Source organism: Phasianus colchicus, chromosome Z (assembly GCF_987193195.1).
Source record: "Phasianus colchicus chromosome Z, bPhaCol1.hap1.1, whole genome shotgun sequence".
Lineage (NCBI taxonomy): Eukaryota > Metazoa > Chordata > Aves > Galliformes > Phasianidae > Phasianus > Phasianus colchicus.
Genome location: NC_143476.1, coordinates 59,776,299 through 59,793,633, shown reverse-complemented (window position 1 = coordinate 59,793,633; position 17,335 = coordinate 59,776,299). Strand labels below are relative to the sequence as shown.

Below are 17,335 nucleotides of genomic sequence, written 5' to 3'. Positions count from 1 at the left end.
GGGAGTTTTAGTTGTAAAACCTGTGCTTTTTTGTATTTTATACATGAGAGACTGACGATTTACATTAATGTGATTATTATTAACCTCCTAGAGTCACGTAATCAGATAAAAAAAGATAATACTTAAATGTTAAACATTTCTCATTATACCCAAGATGTAAGTATTCTTAAAAACAGTAGTATAGAAGGTTGAAGTGTTTTATGTATGAATAAAATCTTGTAATTGCTATGTTTTTTGGTGAGATGCTCAGCAAGCTAATGGAAATGCTAGGTGATATTTAGTAAGAGTCTGTTAAAGTATATTTGACCTGAAGAAGGTTTTGGTCTTGAAAACTTGGTCCTTTTCACCTTGTCACAACCTATGTTACATACAATAGTATAGAGCATTCCTTGTGGCATTTAGAATTTAGAAACCATTTTATTTCTGTATGTAGTAGTTGGATATTATGGAATACAAAAACGTCCCCATATTATACCATTAATTGTTATTTTTTTAACTTTGGAACATACCAGCAGAAGGGATGAAATAGACTTCATATTTGAAAATCTTTCTTTAACAGCTTTTCTACGACCTGATTGACTGTAAGCAATACATTTTTATTTTCATGCTCCTGGGTGTCTTTCAGTTTTTTATTTTTTTTTCCTACAATCTTAAGGGATAGGAAGATGACTGGCTCATTCTGAGAAGGTCTTTGATTTTCTTGCAGTGGTGGCCAGAAATTCCATTTCTGGAGTAGGAAGCAGCACTAGTGAAAAGAGAGCCTATAAGCATCTAACCCAACAGTAATATATTAGACCTTTCTCTGTCTTCTCTGCTCGAAAATAAAGCAGTGTTACAAAACAAATTCTGCATTCATGAGCCACATTTAAATACAATAAATAATAGTTCTGTGGTTGAAGTCCAACTTTCCTTACCCCTGTAGGCACTGGAAAATATCTGAATAACGTATGGATTCTGTCATGTAGGGGTGCAAAAAGATTCATTTTATTAAACTTTTTTTTTAAGTGCTGTAAACGTATTGTCAGAGTTTTTTTATGTAAAGATGTTGTTTAACTGCTCCCAAAAAGTGAGGTAGTAATTCAAGGACATTCACAGGGATTTCTTCACAAAACTGTGAATACTTGAGAATATGCAAGGAATAGTTTGATTTCCATATCACTTACTAACTTAAACATTAATTCTGTTGGACTAGCTCTCTAGAACCAATTTTACCCAGACAAAGCAATCACTACATGAGTGAGGAAAATTGAGAAGGAACAGTAGCATGTCTTTGTAAATTGAATCTGAAGAAAGATAAGATCCTGGAAGGGCAAAAATCTATGTTACAGCTTTACTAAGATTATAATAACCAATGTTATTTTTCTTGCTGCCTTATTATTTTTGCTGCTTAGGATAGTATGAATCAGTAAAATGAGGAAACAGTCATAATTCTAAGCAGAACACTACCGTGGTTTTGAATTCAGCTTCAGGAGTTTCTAAGAGTTACAGGAAAATACTCACTTAGCTGGCAAGCCTGTCCTGGAATACAGAGTATCAACTTATTTGGTGTGAACTCTATTTGATTTCCTCTTGAGGTTTGTTGGTCACTATGGCCCAGTCTCCTTAATATTGTGCAACTGCAACTACATTTCTCTGAGTGCTAGGTTTTTTATGGCAGAGTAACTATGCAAAGCCATCTTTCTTACTTAAGCCCCTGTCTGCAAAAAGGCATGAGTAATATTTCATTATCTGAACTTTTGTTTCTTAAAGATAGGATCCTTGTCTGGACTGGAAAAGACCAGTGGAATGTGTACAGGGATGGTCAGGTTTCTAGAAGACTAGTTTTCTTGTCTACAAGAATACTTGATGAAAAACGTAATCTGACAGTATTCTCCAGAAGGAGAATGTAATCTCATCCCACTAGAGCCTGTAGTCCCTTCAACATGCCTTTTTTATCCAAAATTGCAGAATTCCTCTCCAACAACACAATGATTATTAATTGATATTGCTATAAAAATGGTATGTAAGTTATGTATTTAGAGGTATACAAATGAATAATATATAAATAAATGCCTGTAAATACTAGTTTAATCTCTTGCATACAGTACAGGCATCTCCCATATGGAAATGTATTGAATATTAGTCCATGAACTATTTTTGTAAGGTTTGTACTGGAGTTAAAAGGAGGAGAGAGACTAATATATTAGTTTGTAAGCTGTCAAAATTATTTTTAAAGACTTTTTTGTTATAAAGTAGCAGAAAATGAATTTACACATCAGTAGGACTTCAGTTTTATTAACTACTTCTTTTTTCTTTTTTTTTCTCTTACAACAGGGACAGAGAATTGTTCATTAATCAAATGAAATCTGTGGAAACCACTCTTCATACGGTAAGAATTTGAAGTGTTTTGTCTGCATTTGTATTTCCAGTCACATCAAGCTTTTAAAGCTACTTGTTCTCAGGGAAGCAGGGATGTAGAAGTTGAATAGCAGCTTCAAGTTTCCACCTTCAGCTTGTTTTGGCTCCAAAAAGTATTCAGATTTAGCAAGTTAAAATACAGCTTTGATACATATAGACTGCTTTGTTCCAATATTAGACTTATTATTATGTAAGTATTAATGTGATGAAATTCGCCTTCCTTTTCTCCATCACTGAGCAATATTTCTGTTGGCTGTTGATCCTGAGTTGCTGAGTTACCTCACTGCTGAGGTATGTGGTTACAAACATGGTGCTCATAAGACATTTAGCTTTGTTATGCTGCTTTAATCTTTGATACATAGTGTGTATCATAAGGAAAAGATGGCAAGTATTAACCTATATGCAAAATCATAAATAATATTTTCTTTTAAATCCTTTTTTTGATTTACTTAAGCATTCTCCTTGACTGATATTATTTTATTCTGATATAGTATTCTTTGAAGATTCAACAAAGCTGAATATGTAATTATTTGGGAGACAGAGTTGTATTTAACTGTAGCTCTGGTGGCTGGTTGTTTTGTAATTGTTTTTAGTCCAGAGCAACACATAGCAAAAAAAGAGTTTTTATTACCTTGGAGTGTTCATTTCCCTTATCACATCTTGAATTCCCAGTAACGTGGGAATCTATTCTTTATTTTAGTTTCTGTGTCCACCAAAACTGTTGTTAATTTAATTTTCACATACCCTTTTCAAAATTTTCTTTCTTTTAACATTCATAAAAAGTGACAGGACCTAAACTGCTTTTCTGTTTTAGCTTCACCAAACAGTGCTTATAGGTAATTTTTTTCTTTTGCATCTCCATCTCCTTCATGTTTCTCTTAAGCTTGGGAAATCTACATAATGCAGAAAGTGCAGTGTTTTTTTCACTGATGTATACATGCAGTGTTCTTGTATTGACAGTTTATTATTGTAAATTAAAAGTTTATGTTTTGCTTTAGAAGATAGTGCACGATCGCACTATCTTCTTAAGGATAGTGTACATAATACTGTTCTTCCTAATGCAGTCAGTACATTAAAAAAAACTCATTTTTCTTTTAGAAACTTAGTTACCATGTATGCTTTTCATTTCTTCATGTTTGTTAGAATTGTACATAGTTGTTAGGTCTGAATAACTAATTATTGAATAGCACAGTAATTTATCTTTTCTGGTTTGTCACCCTAAAGAATGAGGAAAACATAAGAATTAGAAATGTCAGGATGATCTTTTCAGCAGGAAATAAAACAATTGATTGTAAATCAGTTGTAATTTGACGTATTATTTCTCCTACAAGAACAAAGGGAAATTATTGATCGTCGTTTGGGAAATATTTGAAACTTAGATCTGACATCATAATGGTATCTAATTATCTAACAGTAATGAGCGTGACTTATGTGTAGCCTATCCAACTTGCATTGTTGTTCTTAAATGTTTTTGTACAGTGAGTGAAAAATGAAAGCATAATGAAGTAGATGAAATACTAGTAAAGGGGTTTTTCTTTTTTTTCCCAATTGAAATTCTGGGAATTGCATTCATTTTCAAAAGTGAATCAAAAGAAAAAGGATATCAATTTCTGAATCATCTAGCGCTGAAAAAGTATCAGTATTAGCTGCAAATACCTTTATGGGAGTTGGACACTGAACATTGTGGTATTTCTACATTTATGTATTCATGAGCAAATATCCACAAAATTCCACTGCATCACCTGCAGGATCTGTGTTATCAATGCATAATACTAAATTTTTGCTTATAGAGCTCAGAGGGATTTTACAGACATCTGTAGTAATCTTACTTAGTCTCAGGGTAAGAAGGAATACACCGATATCCATTAAGGCAACCTCATTCTTTATTGTACTCTGTCACTGAAAGAGTTGAAGAAGGCAGCAGAGTAGGTGGCAGGTCCAGTATAGGTGGATATATTTGGATGTAATCTTCAGCAAACAAAGCAGAAAGGGATCTCTGTGCCTGGTTCTAATACAGCTCTAGACAAGGGATCGTTTACATTATTTACTGCCCCCATGTGACTGGATGGAAAATCTAGTATCATATATTTGACTCAACAAATGCATCTGACACCAGGAGCTGGATTATTTGCACAAGAATTCTCATGATACCATTAAAATAAAAGAACCTTTTTGTTGTTGTTTTATACCATCTAAAAATACTTTTTAAAAGTCAAGTATTAAGTGAATATTTTAACAAATTTACAAAAAAACACCAGGAGCAAACGAGGGACCTAATCATCTGGTTTTATTCAATTCTGTTTTGTAAACAAAAGATACTAGCTGAATTTTTGAAAGTTTAGGTTTGGAAAAACAGATCTCTGTTTTTTTTTTTTTTTTTTTTTTGTCCATAGGATCTATTACACTGCCTGAACTTTTTTCTTTACACTGAAGAACTTTTCAAAATAGAACAGGTTAGACACTGGCTTAGAGAAATTGTGCCTGTAATTGACCCATTACTTAAAAAAAACAACAAAACAGAACAAATAATAGTTAAAAATAACCAACAACACAAAAATAAGAAGGCAAAATGCCAGTAAATGAATTTTATTGGAGGAGTTCTTCTGGAAAAAAATCTAGAAGAAACTTCTTCTGAAGTTCTAACACAAAGATTTTTTCTTAAAGAGTTCTGACCAACACAAGAAAAAAAATAAATTAATGCCTTATTTCATAAATTGTCTAGAGGCCTTTTTTATGTATGGAAAGCAAATGATTTCTTGAAGATTTCCTCTAAAAATAATGGTGAGAAGTGTTTTATTTTTCTTAAAAATATATGCATTATGCTTTTTTGATGAGCTATTTCATTGCTAGCATCTTCTGTACTTATTCCTATCAATATTGTTTTTTTCTTAAAACACAGTTGTGGACATTAAATCTGTTAATTGCATACAATTAGATTTTTTATGTTAATGACTTACTAGTCATGGTAATCCAACCCATAGAAAAAAATCATTTAATGCTGTTTGTGCTAAAATCTCTAGCCTTCCCTTTGTTTAGCTTCTGAGTTTGAGTGTTACTGGTGGACCCCCACCTAGCTATGTTCTTTCTGTCCCCCTTAATGAGATGGGGAGAGAATGGAGCAAGAAAGCTTGTGGGTTGAGATAAAGGCAGAGAGATTGCTTACTGTGGGCCAAAGAGCTGACTTCAGAGAAAGTTAATTTATTAATTAACGTAGATTAAAATAGATTTGGGTAGTGAAAAAGGAAGGTCTGGATAGTGGAAAAAGAAGACAAAATGAATTAAAGCAAGACTGTATCCACCCCCAGCTCCTCTTCTTTTTGAATCTTTAGATTCAACTTCACTATTTCATTCTCAGCTCATTTATCTTTACTCTGAGGCTGGTGGTTGTGGTAAGCTCTCTATAGTTCTCTGCTTCTTCCTGCTCACATTTATCCACTGCTCCAGTGTGAGTTTCCTCTCTCTGGTCTGCAGTCCTTCAGGAAAACTTGCTCCAGCACGGGCTCTTAATGGGCTGCAGTTCTTTCATCAAATATCCACCAGTGGCAGTGGATGCAGAGTTTACATCTGTTCCAGTGTGGTTTCCCACTGGGCAGCAAGGGGACAACCCACAACGTCATCTCAGTGAGCTGCTAGGGTGACTGTCCTTGCATGTAGGACACATGCTCACTGTCCTTCAGTGGCTTTGGTGGCTGCACTGCTGCTTCTTACTCTTTTCCCTGTGCCCCCATATGATCTTGTGGTTTTTTTCCACACAGTTTAACTGGGGTTCCAAAATTTTGGCTGCTGGGCTCTGCCATTCCCTGCAGTGGAGCCATTGGCATGAGTCAGATGTGTCTGTATCCAGTATGGGATAGCCCCAAACTCTTCTATGGAGCTCCCCTCGCCATCCCACTGCTGCTGGCTCCTTGACAGCTGCACACAAATACAGCGCTGTAACTCCCTTTTCTTCAGCCTCCCCAAGTCCCCCTACTCTGAACTTCTGCCTATACAAAACACTGTCTTGGGAAGTCATCCCAGTGAGTCAGCCTGTACAGAGCCAGGGAATTTTTTGTATTTCTCCTTGTACTCTTAACTGTTAAAGTCTTGATGAGCTTTACGAGCTGGCAAAGTTTTCAGTCTGCCTAGAACACCAGATGCTTAGTATTTGGCTTTTTTGTCAGATTAATAAAATACCATGTCTTCTCAGCTTGGACTTTTACCCACTATTCTATGTGAGGTTGATGAAGTGTGATAATGAATCAACAAAAAAACCTCCCAAATTTTTTTTCTTTCCCTATACCTGATAGCAGCCCACTCATTCTGACATTCTGGCACAACTCCGGGATCAAAGCACCTATCCAGTGTGTTTCTTTCTTTTTTGCACTTGGTTAGTAAAGTCCTTTTCGTTTCCCTTCTGCAGTGCACTTCATTTCTGCTGGTTGAGAAGGTTGTATGCCAGTTGGCAGATCTGCTGCCATGCAGTCCTTGTGTTACATTGCCTCACCACTGCTCCCTGTGCCCGTTCTCTTCTCTGAAATATCCGTAAAATGGCCAGGCGTGAGGCTTGGGCCCATCAGTGCGGCCAGTTGTGAAAAAAAAAAAAAAAGAATGCTTTCTTTATCCAGAAATACAATGTATTAAAAAATAAAAGGTAAAGAGTCAGTTGGAAATCAGGTGAGATGTTGGAACACTTGAAAATTAGTAACATTAGAGTCTTATTTTTGATGTGGTCCATAGTAATAAAATGAGTTTTTTTATGATACTTGTTTTATGGCCTGTAAGGAATTAATGTGCAGTAGCCTTAAGTCCATATACAAGTGAATAACACTGGTGATAACATGAGTTGTAAGTAGCATTAGTTGTTAGTTTCAGCAAGAAGACTGCAAATAGATTGAGCTAACGTTGGCTGCCACAAATCAGACTTTAATAAATGTTGCCCACTTAGATAATTTTTAGCCGCCCCCTTTTTTTTTTTTTTCCTGAGTTAACCGAAGTCTCTAACCACATCACATTTAGGTGTCTCAATAAAGATGTAAAAATTATTTTTGATAGGTTTAAATACGATTTTTTTCCTTTGCTGAATTTCAGTTGCAGAGCTGTTTGTTCTAGTGTGCTTATATGCCTTGAGTGAAACTTATATTTGTATGTGTGTGTTCAGGGTTTGTTTATCACTGTGTTCCTCAGCTGTCCTCAACAGGCTGTGTCACAAGCCTTCTGAAGCAGTGGCATGTGTTTATGCAATTAAAATTCTGTATGACTGCTCTGAAGAATTTATAGGAGGAAACAAGGTATTATATCCCTGTTTCAAGGGAAAAAAAAGCAATAAAAAGATAAGTTTTTCTCCATTTCCAGCTAACATATTTTCATTTAAATGTTTTATGAATTACTTTTGTTTCTCCTCCTACTAATCTGACTTTCTTGATCCTTGTTCCCAAAGATCAGTTGTGCAGGACATACAGGTGTTAGCACAGCTGGCTTGCTGATGACAACTCTGTCCATATAGCTGTCTAGTGTGTCATCACTCATATTGTTCAGTGTCATTCTGACCTAGCCAAGCTAAAAATGGTACTCCAGCTCAAGAGGGATTTAAAATCCTTGACAAACTAAAGATAAGACATTGCCGAATGTCATATCCATGTGCTTAACTGTTTTCACTCCCAACATATCTAAATAACTAATTTCAGAGCGCATTTTTCATTTTTTTTTTTCCTTCTTTTTTTTCTTTTGAAGGCTGAATTGGCTGAACGGTTTTGTATAGTGTGCATTTAGTAAGGAAGAATCCTTGTTTGGAGAATTGTGGAATTACTGAATACATCAACTGTTATTTTCTCCGAACATAGATTCATTTTCAGCCCAAGGTCATTGCAAATCCATTCATAGGGGATGTATTATAATGCACATTCTGCAACTATAGTGAAGCTTAGGTGCAATGGTCAATGTTTGCAAAAATGTTTCTGGGTCAAATTAACATCTTACTCAACAGAGCATGTAGTGTCTGTGTACTGTAAGAAGAGAAAGCTTGAACTGAGCTTCTAGGTAAGCTTTGGAAGGTATTCTTCTACTGTGAAGATTAATTTCCAGAATCTTGACTGGACTCGCAGGAAAGAAAAGGAAATTAGAAACTAGCATACCCAAAAGATTTGCTTTATGAGATACATACCTCCTTACATAAATGATATTTGTGCTCATTAAAACACCACCTATGAAATAGGTTGAATTGTAATAAAATATAGGTTTGCATGGCAGGAATCAAAAAGGAGAATCACTAAATCTGTGTGTTAGCACGGATTTTTTTTTTAGTAGATTTTTAATTATGGCCTATCTGATTAGATTCATATATGGCTACCTGTATCAGACTATGTACAGATGCTGTCCAGTTCTTCCACTGTCAGCAGAAGTTGGACACTTGGAATAGAGGATGTATTCCTTCTTTTTGATGAAACAGTATGCAGCAAACTGTTGATCTTTAATAAGTGCTCAAATCTAGCTGTGTTGGACGTTCAAGTAGTGCCCATGCAGCCCTTTTCCCATTTATCTTGTATGTGGCACTTTTCTGTCTGAGAGAGATTTGTTGTGATTTGGTGTATTTTGGCCTTCTTAAAAAAATAATAATAATTAGATGTTTTTTTCTTTTTTTAGTTCAATTAACTGTTAGTTCCTAGCATCACTTCTCATCTGATCCATGCTCTTTACTTGTAAGTTCAACTGTGGTTACAGTTACAGTTCTCGTGTGTTTGATTTAAAGTGCCTTGAGCTTGAGCAGTGCAGCCGTGTCACTGCCAGCATCTCAACTTCTGAAATATCCTCATGTCCTTATATGTTAAGTATAAGTATACAAATAAAAATACTGTCGTCTATGTTATAAATGTATTAATTTTGTATGTTTTACCATGAAAGATGATCCTTGCAATAGTAATTTACTTGTCTGTGTTTTGTGCAGTTTTATGCTGCCCTGGGAGGTCAGACTTTATGTGACTAAACCAGCCACGTATTTGAAAGACTGTGGTTAAGACTAAGATGTGGTTTGCTTTCTAACTGCCTCCTTGCTTTATAAAAAGGAATGTCTAAAAACCTTTCTGTTATTTATATTTCACACGCAGTGTCACTAACAGTGTGGTAAAAACCATTTTGCTGGCACTCTTCTAGAGCGATTTGCAAAACATATTTGTTGCATCTGTTACGTCGGCACTGTTGTCACCTCAAAGCCAAGCAGATGGAAGCATTGTTTGCCATTCTCTATCATTGTATCACTGCATCATTCTAGACTTTTGTTCTAGCATTTAAATTGCAGATAATGCGCTATTAGACTAGTAATAAAAAATAAAAGCATAATAAGCCCAAAGTATTTTAATTTCAGTGAATTCTTTTTTGTTTATAATTGGTGAACTTTGGACTTAGAAAAGGTTCTACTGTATTGCTTACATAGTGAAGTTTATATCCAGATATTTTCTGTTCAACATGAGAAAGCATTGAATTAGGCCCAAAATGAGGTCTAAAACCAATGATCTGTTGTACTAGTCAGACAGCAGGCTAAGTGTAAGCATGTGTTAATACAGTTTACATCTTGCTAATGTTTTGTACTGTGTCTCTATGGGCATAACTGGACATTCCATCTCAAACTTTGCAGTAGGATAACAAAGCAGTGGGTACAGAAGAGGTCTGCAGAGAAAAAAATAAATCTCTCTCTGATTAGCAGAGAATTTTTAGCATCATTTTAGGACATGTAGAATTAGTTCATCAAATTCTACACCTTTGATTCAGTCAATAATGTAACTTTGGTTTATTATTCAATTTCAGCTTTGATCTGAATTCATCAGTACTTTATTGATTTTAAATTGAGTGGCCATGGTGTTGTATTCTATGTTGTTCTCTTAATTAATTAAAAAGTTAAATGCAGTCATAAGTCACTTTGCTCATTTGTTTTAAAACATTTTGAATACTGTTGTACACTTGCTTGAGTCCGCTTGTGATTTTTCCTATTTTTAATCATTATTTATGTAAGTTCAAACTGAAAAATCTAGTGGTTATACTTAGCAACCCACTATCACAGTACTAACTATGCTCCATATCAAACAACTTTTGTGAATTCTCACTGTCCCAGACAAATAATATTTAACAAAGCTAGGACTGACGAAAACCTTTGCAAGCATTGCATATAGATAGATTTATGCATGTTTTCTCTATATCCGTTTTTTGAGTATAGGAAAGTAGAACTGGTTTTACAAATTTTTAGTTGTTACAGTAGACCTGATTATTTTTTTTTAGTTTGTAACATTAAGTCTCTTGCCAGTGGAGCATTTTCAGATAAAATATTCTTTCTTCAGATATTATGTGCAAAAACAACAACAACAAAAAAAAAAAACTGGAGTAAATAAATAAAGCCCTAAAACTTGCTTTGTATAGTCCAGCTACATAGATTTTTTTTCCTGACAGCCTGCAGAGTTTTTTGTTTTTTGTTCTTTTGCTTTGTTTTTTAAATTAAAATCACCCTAACAGTGTTGTATTTTCATGATAATTCTGTAAAATGTGTAAGTACTATGCTTACTTCCTTAGAGATTAAGGAAATAATAACAATCTCCTAACTCCTGTCTTTATCTTTCTAGTTCTTAATGAAGATAACAAATAGATATGGCATAGCCAATATGATTCAGGGTAGGCATGGCCATTAAGTCTTTCCATTCCTTGAATTAGTAGCCAAGTGGAAGATGTTTCCGCCTTTATTGAAGCAGTGTAATGATTTTTGCACAGCCTGTGCCTTATCTTTTGTTCTCACTATTTCCATACCACTTTCCCTGACCCTAAACTTTGTGAGCATTTTTTCAGAGGAAAGCTTCAGCTTCATTTTTTGTTTCTCAGTTTGCACATGGATAACAAGAATCACTCCTCACTACCTACCTATTTGTAGACACAAAAAGTTTTATTTATATTTTTTAATTTGTGAAGATTCCTATCAAAAATCATGCTCGTTAAGAAGCTAGTAAGTACTTCTCTGATGCTGTAGTGTTAATGGCTTATGCTTACCTCAATTCAGCCATTTGAAAAAATGGCTTTTGTATTTTATTGTTCACTGTCAGGCCCCAATACTAAAATGGAGAGTTTGAAACTAATAGGGTTAAAAGGACTTCCACTGTCTGTATTGTGTGTGTATTATACCTCCATTGCTTATACATTGTTTTTTTCCCCCTAGTATTAGCAATCTGCTTTTGTACTTTGACATAGGGATTTCCCTTGTGAATATTGTCACAGAAAAAAGAGAATCATCAATATCGCAGTTAAACTTGACTTTCAAAGCTAATAGTATCTCATTTGGGGGCTCAAATTTAATAAATTTTCTTTGATTCTGGGTGAGTTTTTAAACATCAAACAATGAATTGGCCAGGGTGCAGTAAAATATTTAGATCTATTGACTACGGTTCAGAAGGGTAGAAGGCAAAACACTGGTGGTTTGATGTTGATAAATTCTTAGTACCTTAATCCACATTAATGTTTTCTTTTATCTGTGTGCATACTGGCAGCAAAGACACTGAAATGTTGTGATATATAGGCTATAAAAATGTAAAGCAAGTGTGCCTATGTGTGAGTGTATGTAAGTATATATGTACGTATTTAAAGTAACATGTTTTGTCATATTCAGCAAGGTTAACATCTGACTGGAATTACACATGCTGACAGAACATTCCGGAGAGCATGTTTGTTCCACAGGACTGTATATGCTGAACCTAGTGCACTATGTGTGCAAAAAATGCGTAGAGGACCTTTCCTGTTATAAAAATTGCATCATAGTGCATATGTTTGGCAGCCACAGGTATTGACAGGAATTCTTTAGGTCAACTTGGGAAATGTAGGGCTCCCTATTCCCACAGAAGAGAGCAATGGATAAAATAAAATCTTTTCTTCTTTGTATCAGTAGATTTACACGTGCATGCTTCTTTCAGTCAGAATTGATTTCAAAGCCTGTGCTATTATTTGAAATACGTTCTCTCATCAACATTTTACAAAAAATTAATTTTGTAAGCAACTACAAAAAAGTAATCTGGGATTTAAAATGAATGGGAGTATATTTTAATTCATGAATGGTGAGTTCTTTGGAACGAGGGAGGCTGTAGATAATCTGAAATTTGTTTTAAATGGTATCTAGTAAACTATGCATATAAAAATAGAAATGTATTTTGGATGCATTTAGTATGTCAGAGTGCATTCTTGTTAAAGAGTTGATTATTTTTGTGGTACTAGCTATTGCTTCTCAGAGAGTCAGTCTGTGCCACATAAACATATTTCCTCTATTCATTATATATCTTTGTACGTGCATCTATCCCTCTGTATTAGAATCTTATCTGACTACTGGCATCTTTTGGAGATGCACATGATAATTTTTGTATTAAACAGAATGAAAAATGTGCATGTGGCAGTATGAGTGATGTGTTCGTGGAAGTTATGTGCTAAATATGTAACCCTTCAAATGCATGCTAATAGGCTAATTACGTGTTATGGTAATACGGAAAAATGTGAAATTAAATAATGAAAAAATATTTGTCCCTTGTGCAAGACTGGTTGTGTTTAAAGAAAAAAAAAAAAGCACTGATCAATTTACATGGCTAACAGTTTTTACCTACGTGTTTTCATCACTCTGAAAGCGGGCAGGATTCTAAATTAAAACCAGTTTCTCTTTTAGTCAGCAGGTGGCACTGTGACACCAACTGCATCTGGTTGTGTTTGTGGCCGTATGTAGAAATCGCATTGATAGCGTTCGGGGGTTTTGTTTTATCCTTTCATTTCAGATTGTCTGCAACACTAAATAAATAAATATCAAACTGTTCGAATTTTGTGCAAACTGTAGCATTTCTCACTCCAAACTGTCGTAGTTATGAACTGTGTAAAAGTTGATTAATAGCAGTTAGCACATTATTTCCTATATGTGAATCCACAGTATGAAAACTAGGGGCAGATTTTTTTTTTCACCTTCTGCTAATTGCGGTGCTGCAGGTTGAGAGTATGTTTTGGCTTTGTTTGAGGTTTATTCATTTTAGTCAGGGCTCTAACTGAACTGGTATTAAACGAATCTAATTGTGAAGGGCTGATATGATCTCCATACAGCAGACAGAAGTCGTGTAACAGTTTCTTGTTTGTTATGATCACACAAACTTTTTAATTTCATAGCTGGTGGGCTTTTGAGTCAGAAGTACAATTACTATTTATTTTCTTACGGTGTTTTTACAGCGGACACATCTGTAAAATGTGTATATCAGGTGGGCTTGTGAGCCCTTAGCATCTCTTCTTTCCTTCTCATTTCAGACCAGGGGAAGATGCTTTTTCTTCTTAACATTCTCTCCCTGCACTCTGAATTAGAGATTTATTTGCAACGAAAAATCAATTAGTCCTAAATTTATTCATGGATTTCAGGTCCAGCGATCAATGCAAGTCCACTCAGTGGGCTCAAGGGGACCCAGTTCATCCCAGTTAATGTGTCTGAAGGGGAATTACCATTGATGCTGTTTTTTTCCCTTTAGGTCAGAGATCAGACCTTGCTGTCATGGACTGCGGCAACCAGGAATGACTTCACCCTGCAGCTACCCAAACTGCACCTAGAGACCTTTGCAGTAGAAGGGCTGAAGGGCAGGCCAGAGGTTGTAGCATTTCAGGTTAGAGTCTGAAACAATCCTGTTTCTTCCTTCCCTTTTTTGCATCTGAGAAGCTGAACTGCTCTGAATGTGTGGAGAACAAAAAGCTTCAAGACTATTGCAGTCAACAGTTAAAAAAGAAATAATGTTCATACATGCTCTTAAATATTGTATTTTGGAGATGATGTGAACTTTTAATTTTGCAATTATAATGTTAAATAACTGACAGGAATATGTCCATGGAAAATGATCATGCAAATACTGTATTTAAAAATTAATATCAGTGTATTCTACTTTTTTCCCCATTGATTTAGGCAAGGCGAAGCAGGGAAAAAACTCACAGCATTTTATTGCTTATGTGGTCAGTATCATAATTTCGATGTTACAGTTTTAGTAGTAGTAGTGATTTTTGAGCATTCCTTATTTAAAATAAACTAGTACTTGGAATACTCAGTTATAGAAGCTGTTCTGTTCGTGGTGGTTTAAGGACTTGTGTGATTAATAGTAATAATTTGGTGAAAGGGGGTAAAAAAAAAAATAAATGAACTAAAAATGTACGTGTTTGCAGCTCTGAGAATGGATTTGGAGTAATGCTTTCATATCTTTTTTTAAAGTTTGTTGTGTTTTCTTAAACATGGACTGTCCCTTAGTCTTCTTAGCTGTGCAGAATGACTTCATTCTTGTAATACTTTATCACTAAAGGCACATTATTTTGTTTTCTCAGTGAGAGAATGAAAAGTACGGTAAGTACATACCTCTTCATTGTGCTTTCCTATGTGAATCTGAGAGAGGAAAGTTAGTCATATAAAGAGCAAGGAAATCACACACTGCAAATGTTACATTCCTGTAATAATCCTTTTTAATTTATTACAGAATTTCAGTTCTAGATGAAGTATATAATTGCAGGAGCAGGGTCACAAAATCAGACATACTAAAGAGGTGTATTCTGTGCTTCATACGTATGCCATTTTCCTCTTGCATGCATGCATTTCAATATCATATAGATTTAAATTATGTCTTTGTTATCATACTTTCATAATAACATAATAAAGTGTAACACCTGGAATTCCCATGAACTTTAGTTAAAATAGCTGTATGCCTCTACCAGAGAGTACAGTTGAAATGTTTTCATACAGTGATGAACACTTCTGTGGCTATGCAAAAAGTTCCTACTAGTGACTTATTTTCAAAGCAGACATTGGAGAAATAACCAGCATTTTAAAATATCGCTGTTCTTATTCAGATCTCACTCTGTTGGCTGACTTCCACTCCAGTCCCTGTTCTTTTGGATGTCAGGAGCGTTGCAGAGGCATTTGCAAAGCAACCCATTCCTTCTTCCTATCTAAAAAGATGAAAAGCAATAGGAGTCTCAAAAACTCCTATTTACATTGGTACATAGTGCTTGTGGTAGGAACATAGCACGGTGTGCTTTGGCTATTTTACTGGTGGTGCACTATTATAAGCTCACTTTGTGTTCACCAAACAGCTCCAACTGCACATGGTTACAGTGTAGGTATGCAAACAGCATCAATGATACAGTCTATCTCACTGTTCTTTCCTACAGTTTTTTCTCCTTTTCTCCTTTTCCCTTTCCTTTCCTCTTTTCCCTTTCATTTCTCCTTTCCTTTTTACTTTCCTCCCCCTTTATCCCCCTCTTCCCTTTTCCTTTCTTTTTTCCTTTCCTTTTTCCTGATTCTAGTTACTCAGTGCCTGTTTGATAGCTTTTTAAGTATATTATAGAGTCTTTATTTATTTATCTTATATAGCTGGCAGTCAGTGAATTTGCTTTTATTTCACCTCTGTATGCAAAATTGTATTTAAAGTAATCCTAAGATCTTGAGTGATGTAAGGAGTCAGTAAACAGCTTGTGAACACTACTGATGGAAATCAGTGGAATTGTCTGCATGCTTGATTTTTTTAACTGCTGTATGTGTACTTCATAGTAATTATAGCCTTATTCTTTGTGAATGTTAGATATAAGGAGTTATTTACCAAATTTAAATTTGTTGCTATTTGGGCTTTCTTTAAAAAATCGCAGAGAAATGACGATCCAAAATTATACATTATGATGGGGATGAAGCAGTAGCTCTTGAATACTCATAGAAAAACACATTGTTTTATTTTTATTTTTCATGCATCCAATTCATAGCAAGTGGCTGGAATCAGTAATTGGTCTTTGACTGATATCCAGTGTATTGGTGAGTCTCACCTTTTCCTCACGAGAGGAAGATAAAAAGCTTCTGTGTACACGCACATCTATGAGATTATCTTTCTTCCAAAATTTTCAGAAAGTAAGTGTCACTTAAAGGCATTTGGCAGGATGAAATTTTAAATCTACCCTTAATTTTATGGGCATAGCATTAGAGATTTGTATTCCTTGTCAGTTGGAAATGGGAAGTCTTGGAATTTTTGAGTTGCTATTATCTCCGTGTGAATGTTTCTTGGGAAAGATATGCTCTCTTTAGAGGAAACAAGTACAGAGAAAACTTGCATAATGAACACAAGTTGCTTGACTGTGAACCAAGCTATCAGGCTTGTTTTATTCTGGTGTACTTAATTATCAGAAGGCTGCTTTTTTTTTTTCTTTTTTTTTCTTCCTATTGAACGAATGTAACTTTCTACATACCATTACTACTCACAGGGCTGATCAAAGATTCAGACAAAAGAAATCTCTGTGTAGAAAGTGGCTCGTATGTTGTAAAGAATGTGTCATGTACTGTAGTGATAGACCTTTGGGCCGGGAAACGCTTGGGAAACAAAACTCTTGAATTTTCTCCAAAGCATGCCCTTTATTGAATTGCAGAATTAGATAATTAATCAAAATGTAAGTTATTCAACAGTAATGTTCTTGCACTAGATGTCTTCTACAATCCCATGTAAAGACTGAAATGCATGGCTAGTAATGAGTGTGACTTAATTTATAAGTTTTTGTTAAATTTTTGGAAGCTGTTACATAATAACAAGAGTTGCTATAATAGTTTGAAAGTGTGACTTCAGATGAGAAAGTAATGAAAAAGGTGCAGTATTCTTCAGGAATAAACTGATATGAAGGCTATCATTTTGAAATACCCTCATCTGATATTTAATTACTGTGAAGGATATTATGACATGAAGATGTACTGTTTGTTAGTTTGCTAAGTTTGAAAATGCAAAGTAAAATGTTACCTTTGAGCTACTGAAACACATGAAAGAAGAACATGTTTTGCTCTGGCCATGTCTCAGTATTTCTATGAAGACGGAAACTGAAATGGTATGTGAAACTTAATATTTATCCTAGCATTGACAATTAAAAACAGTGACAAATAGAAACTAGCTACATGTATCAGAATCATATCCACCAC

At 34.9% G+C, this 17,335-nt stretch overlaps 1 protein-coding gene across 10 annotated transcripts in view; it reads left to right on the top strand.

Annotated features, from left to right (window-relative positions):
• Positions 1 to 17,335, top strand: part of CCDC171 (coiled-coil domain containing 171) — a 178,313-nt gene that overhangs the window by 107,860 nt on the left and 53,118 nt on the right. For all 10 annotated transcript variants that reach the window (XM_090132595.1, XM_090132594.1, XM_090132596.1 and 7 more), the window contains 2 exons: positions 2,314 to 2,368; positions 13,884 to 14,015. In XM_090132595.1, the coding sequence (XP_089988721.1) occupies positions 2,314 to 2,368; positions 13,884 to 14,015 (187 nt within the window). The remainder of the gene's footprint in view (positions 1 to 2,313; positions 2,369 to 13,883; positions 14,016 to 17,335) is intronic.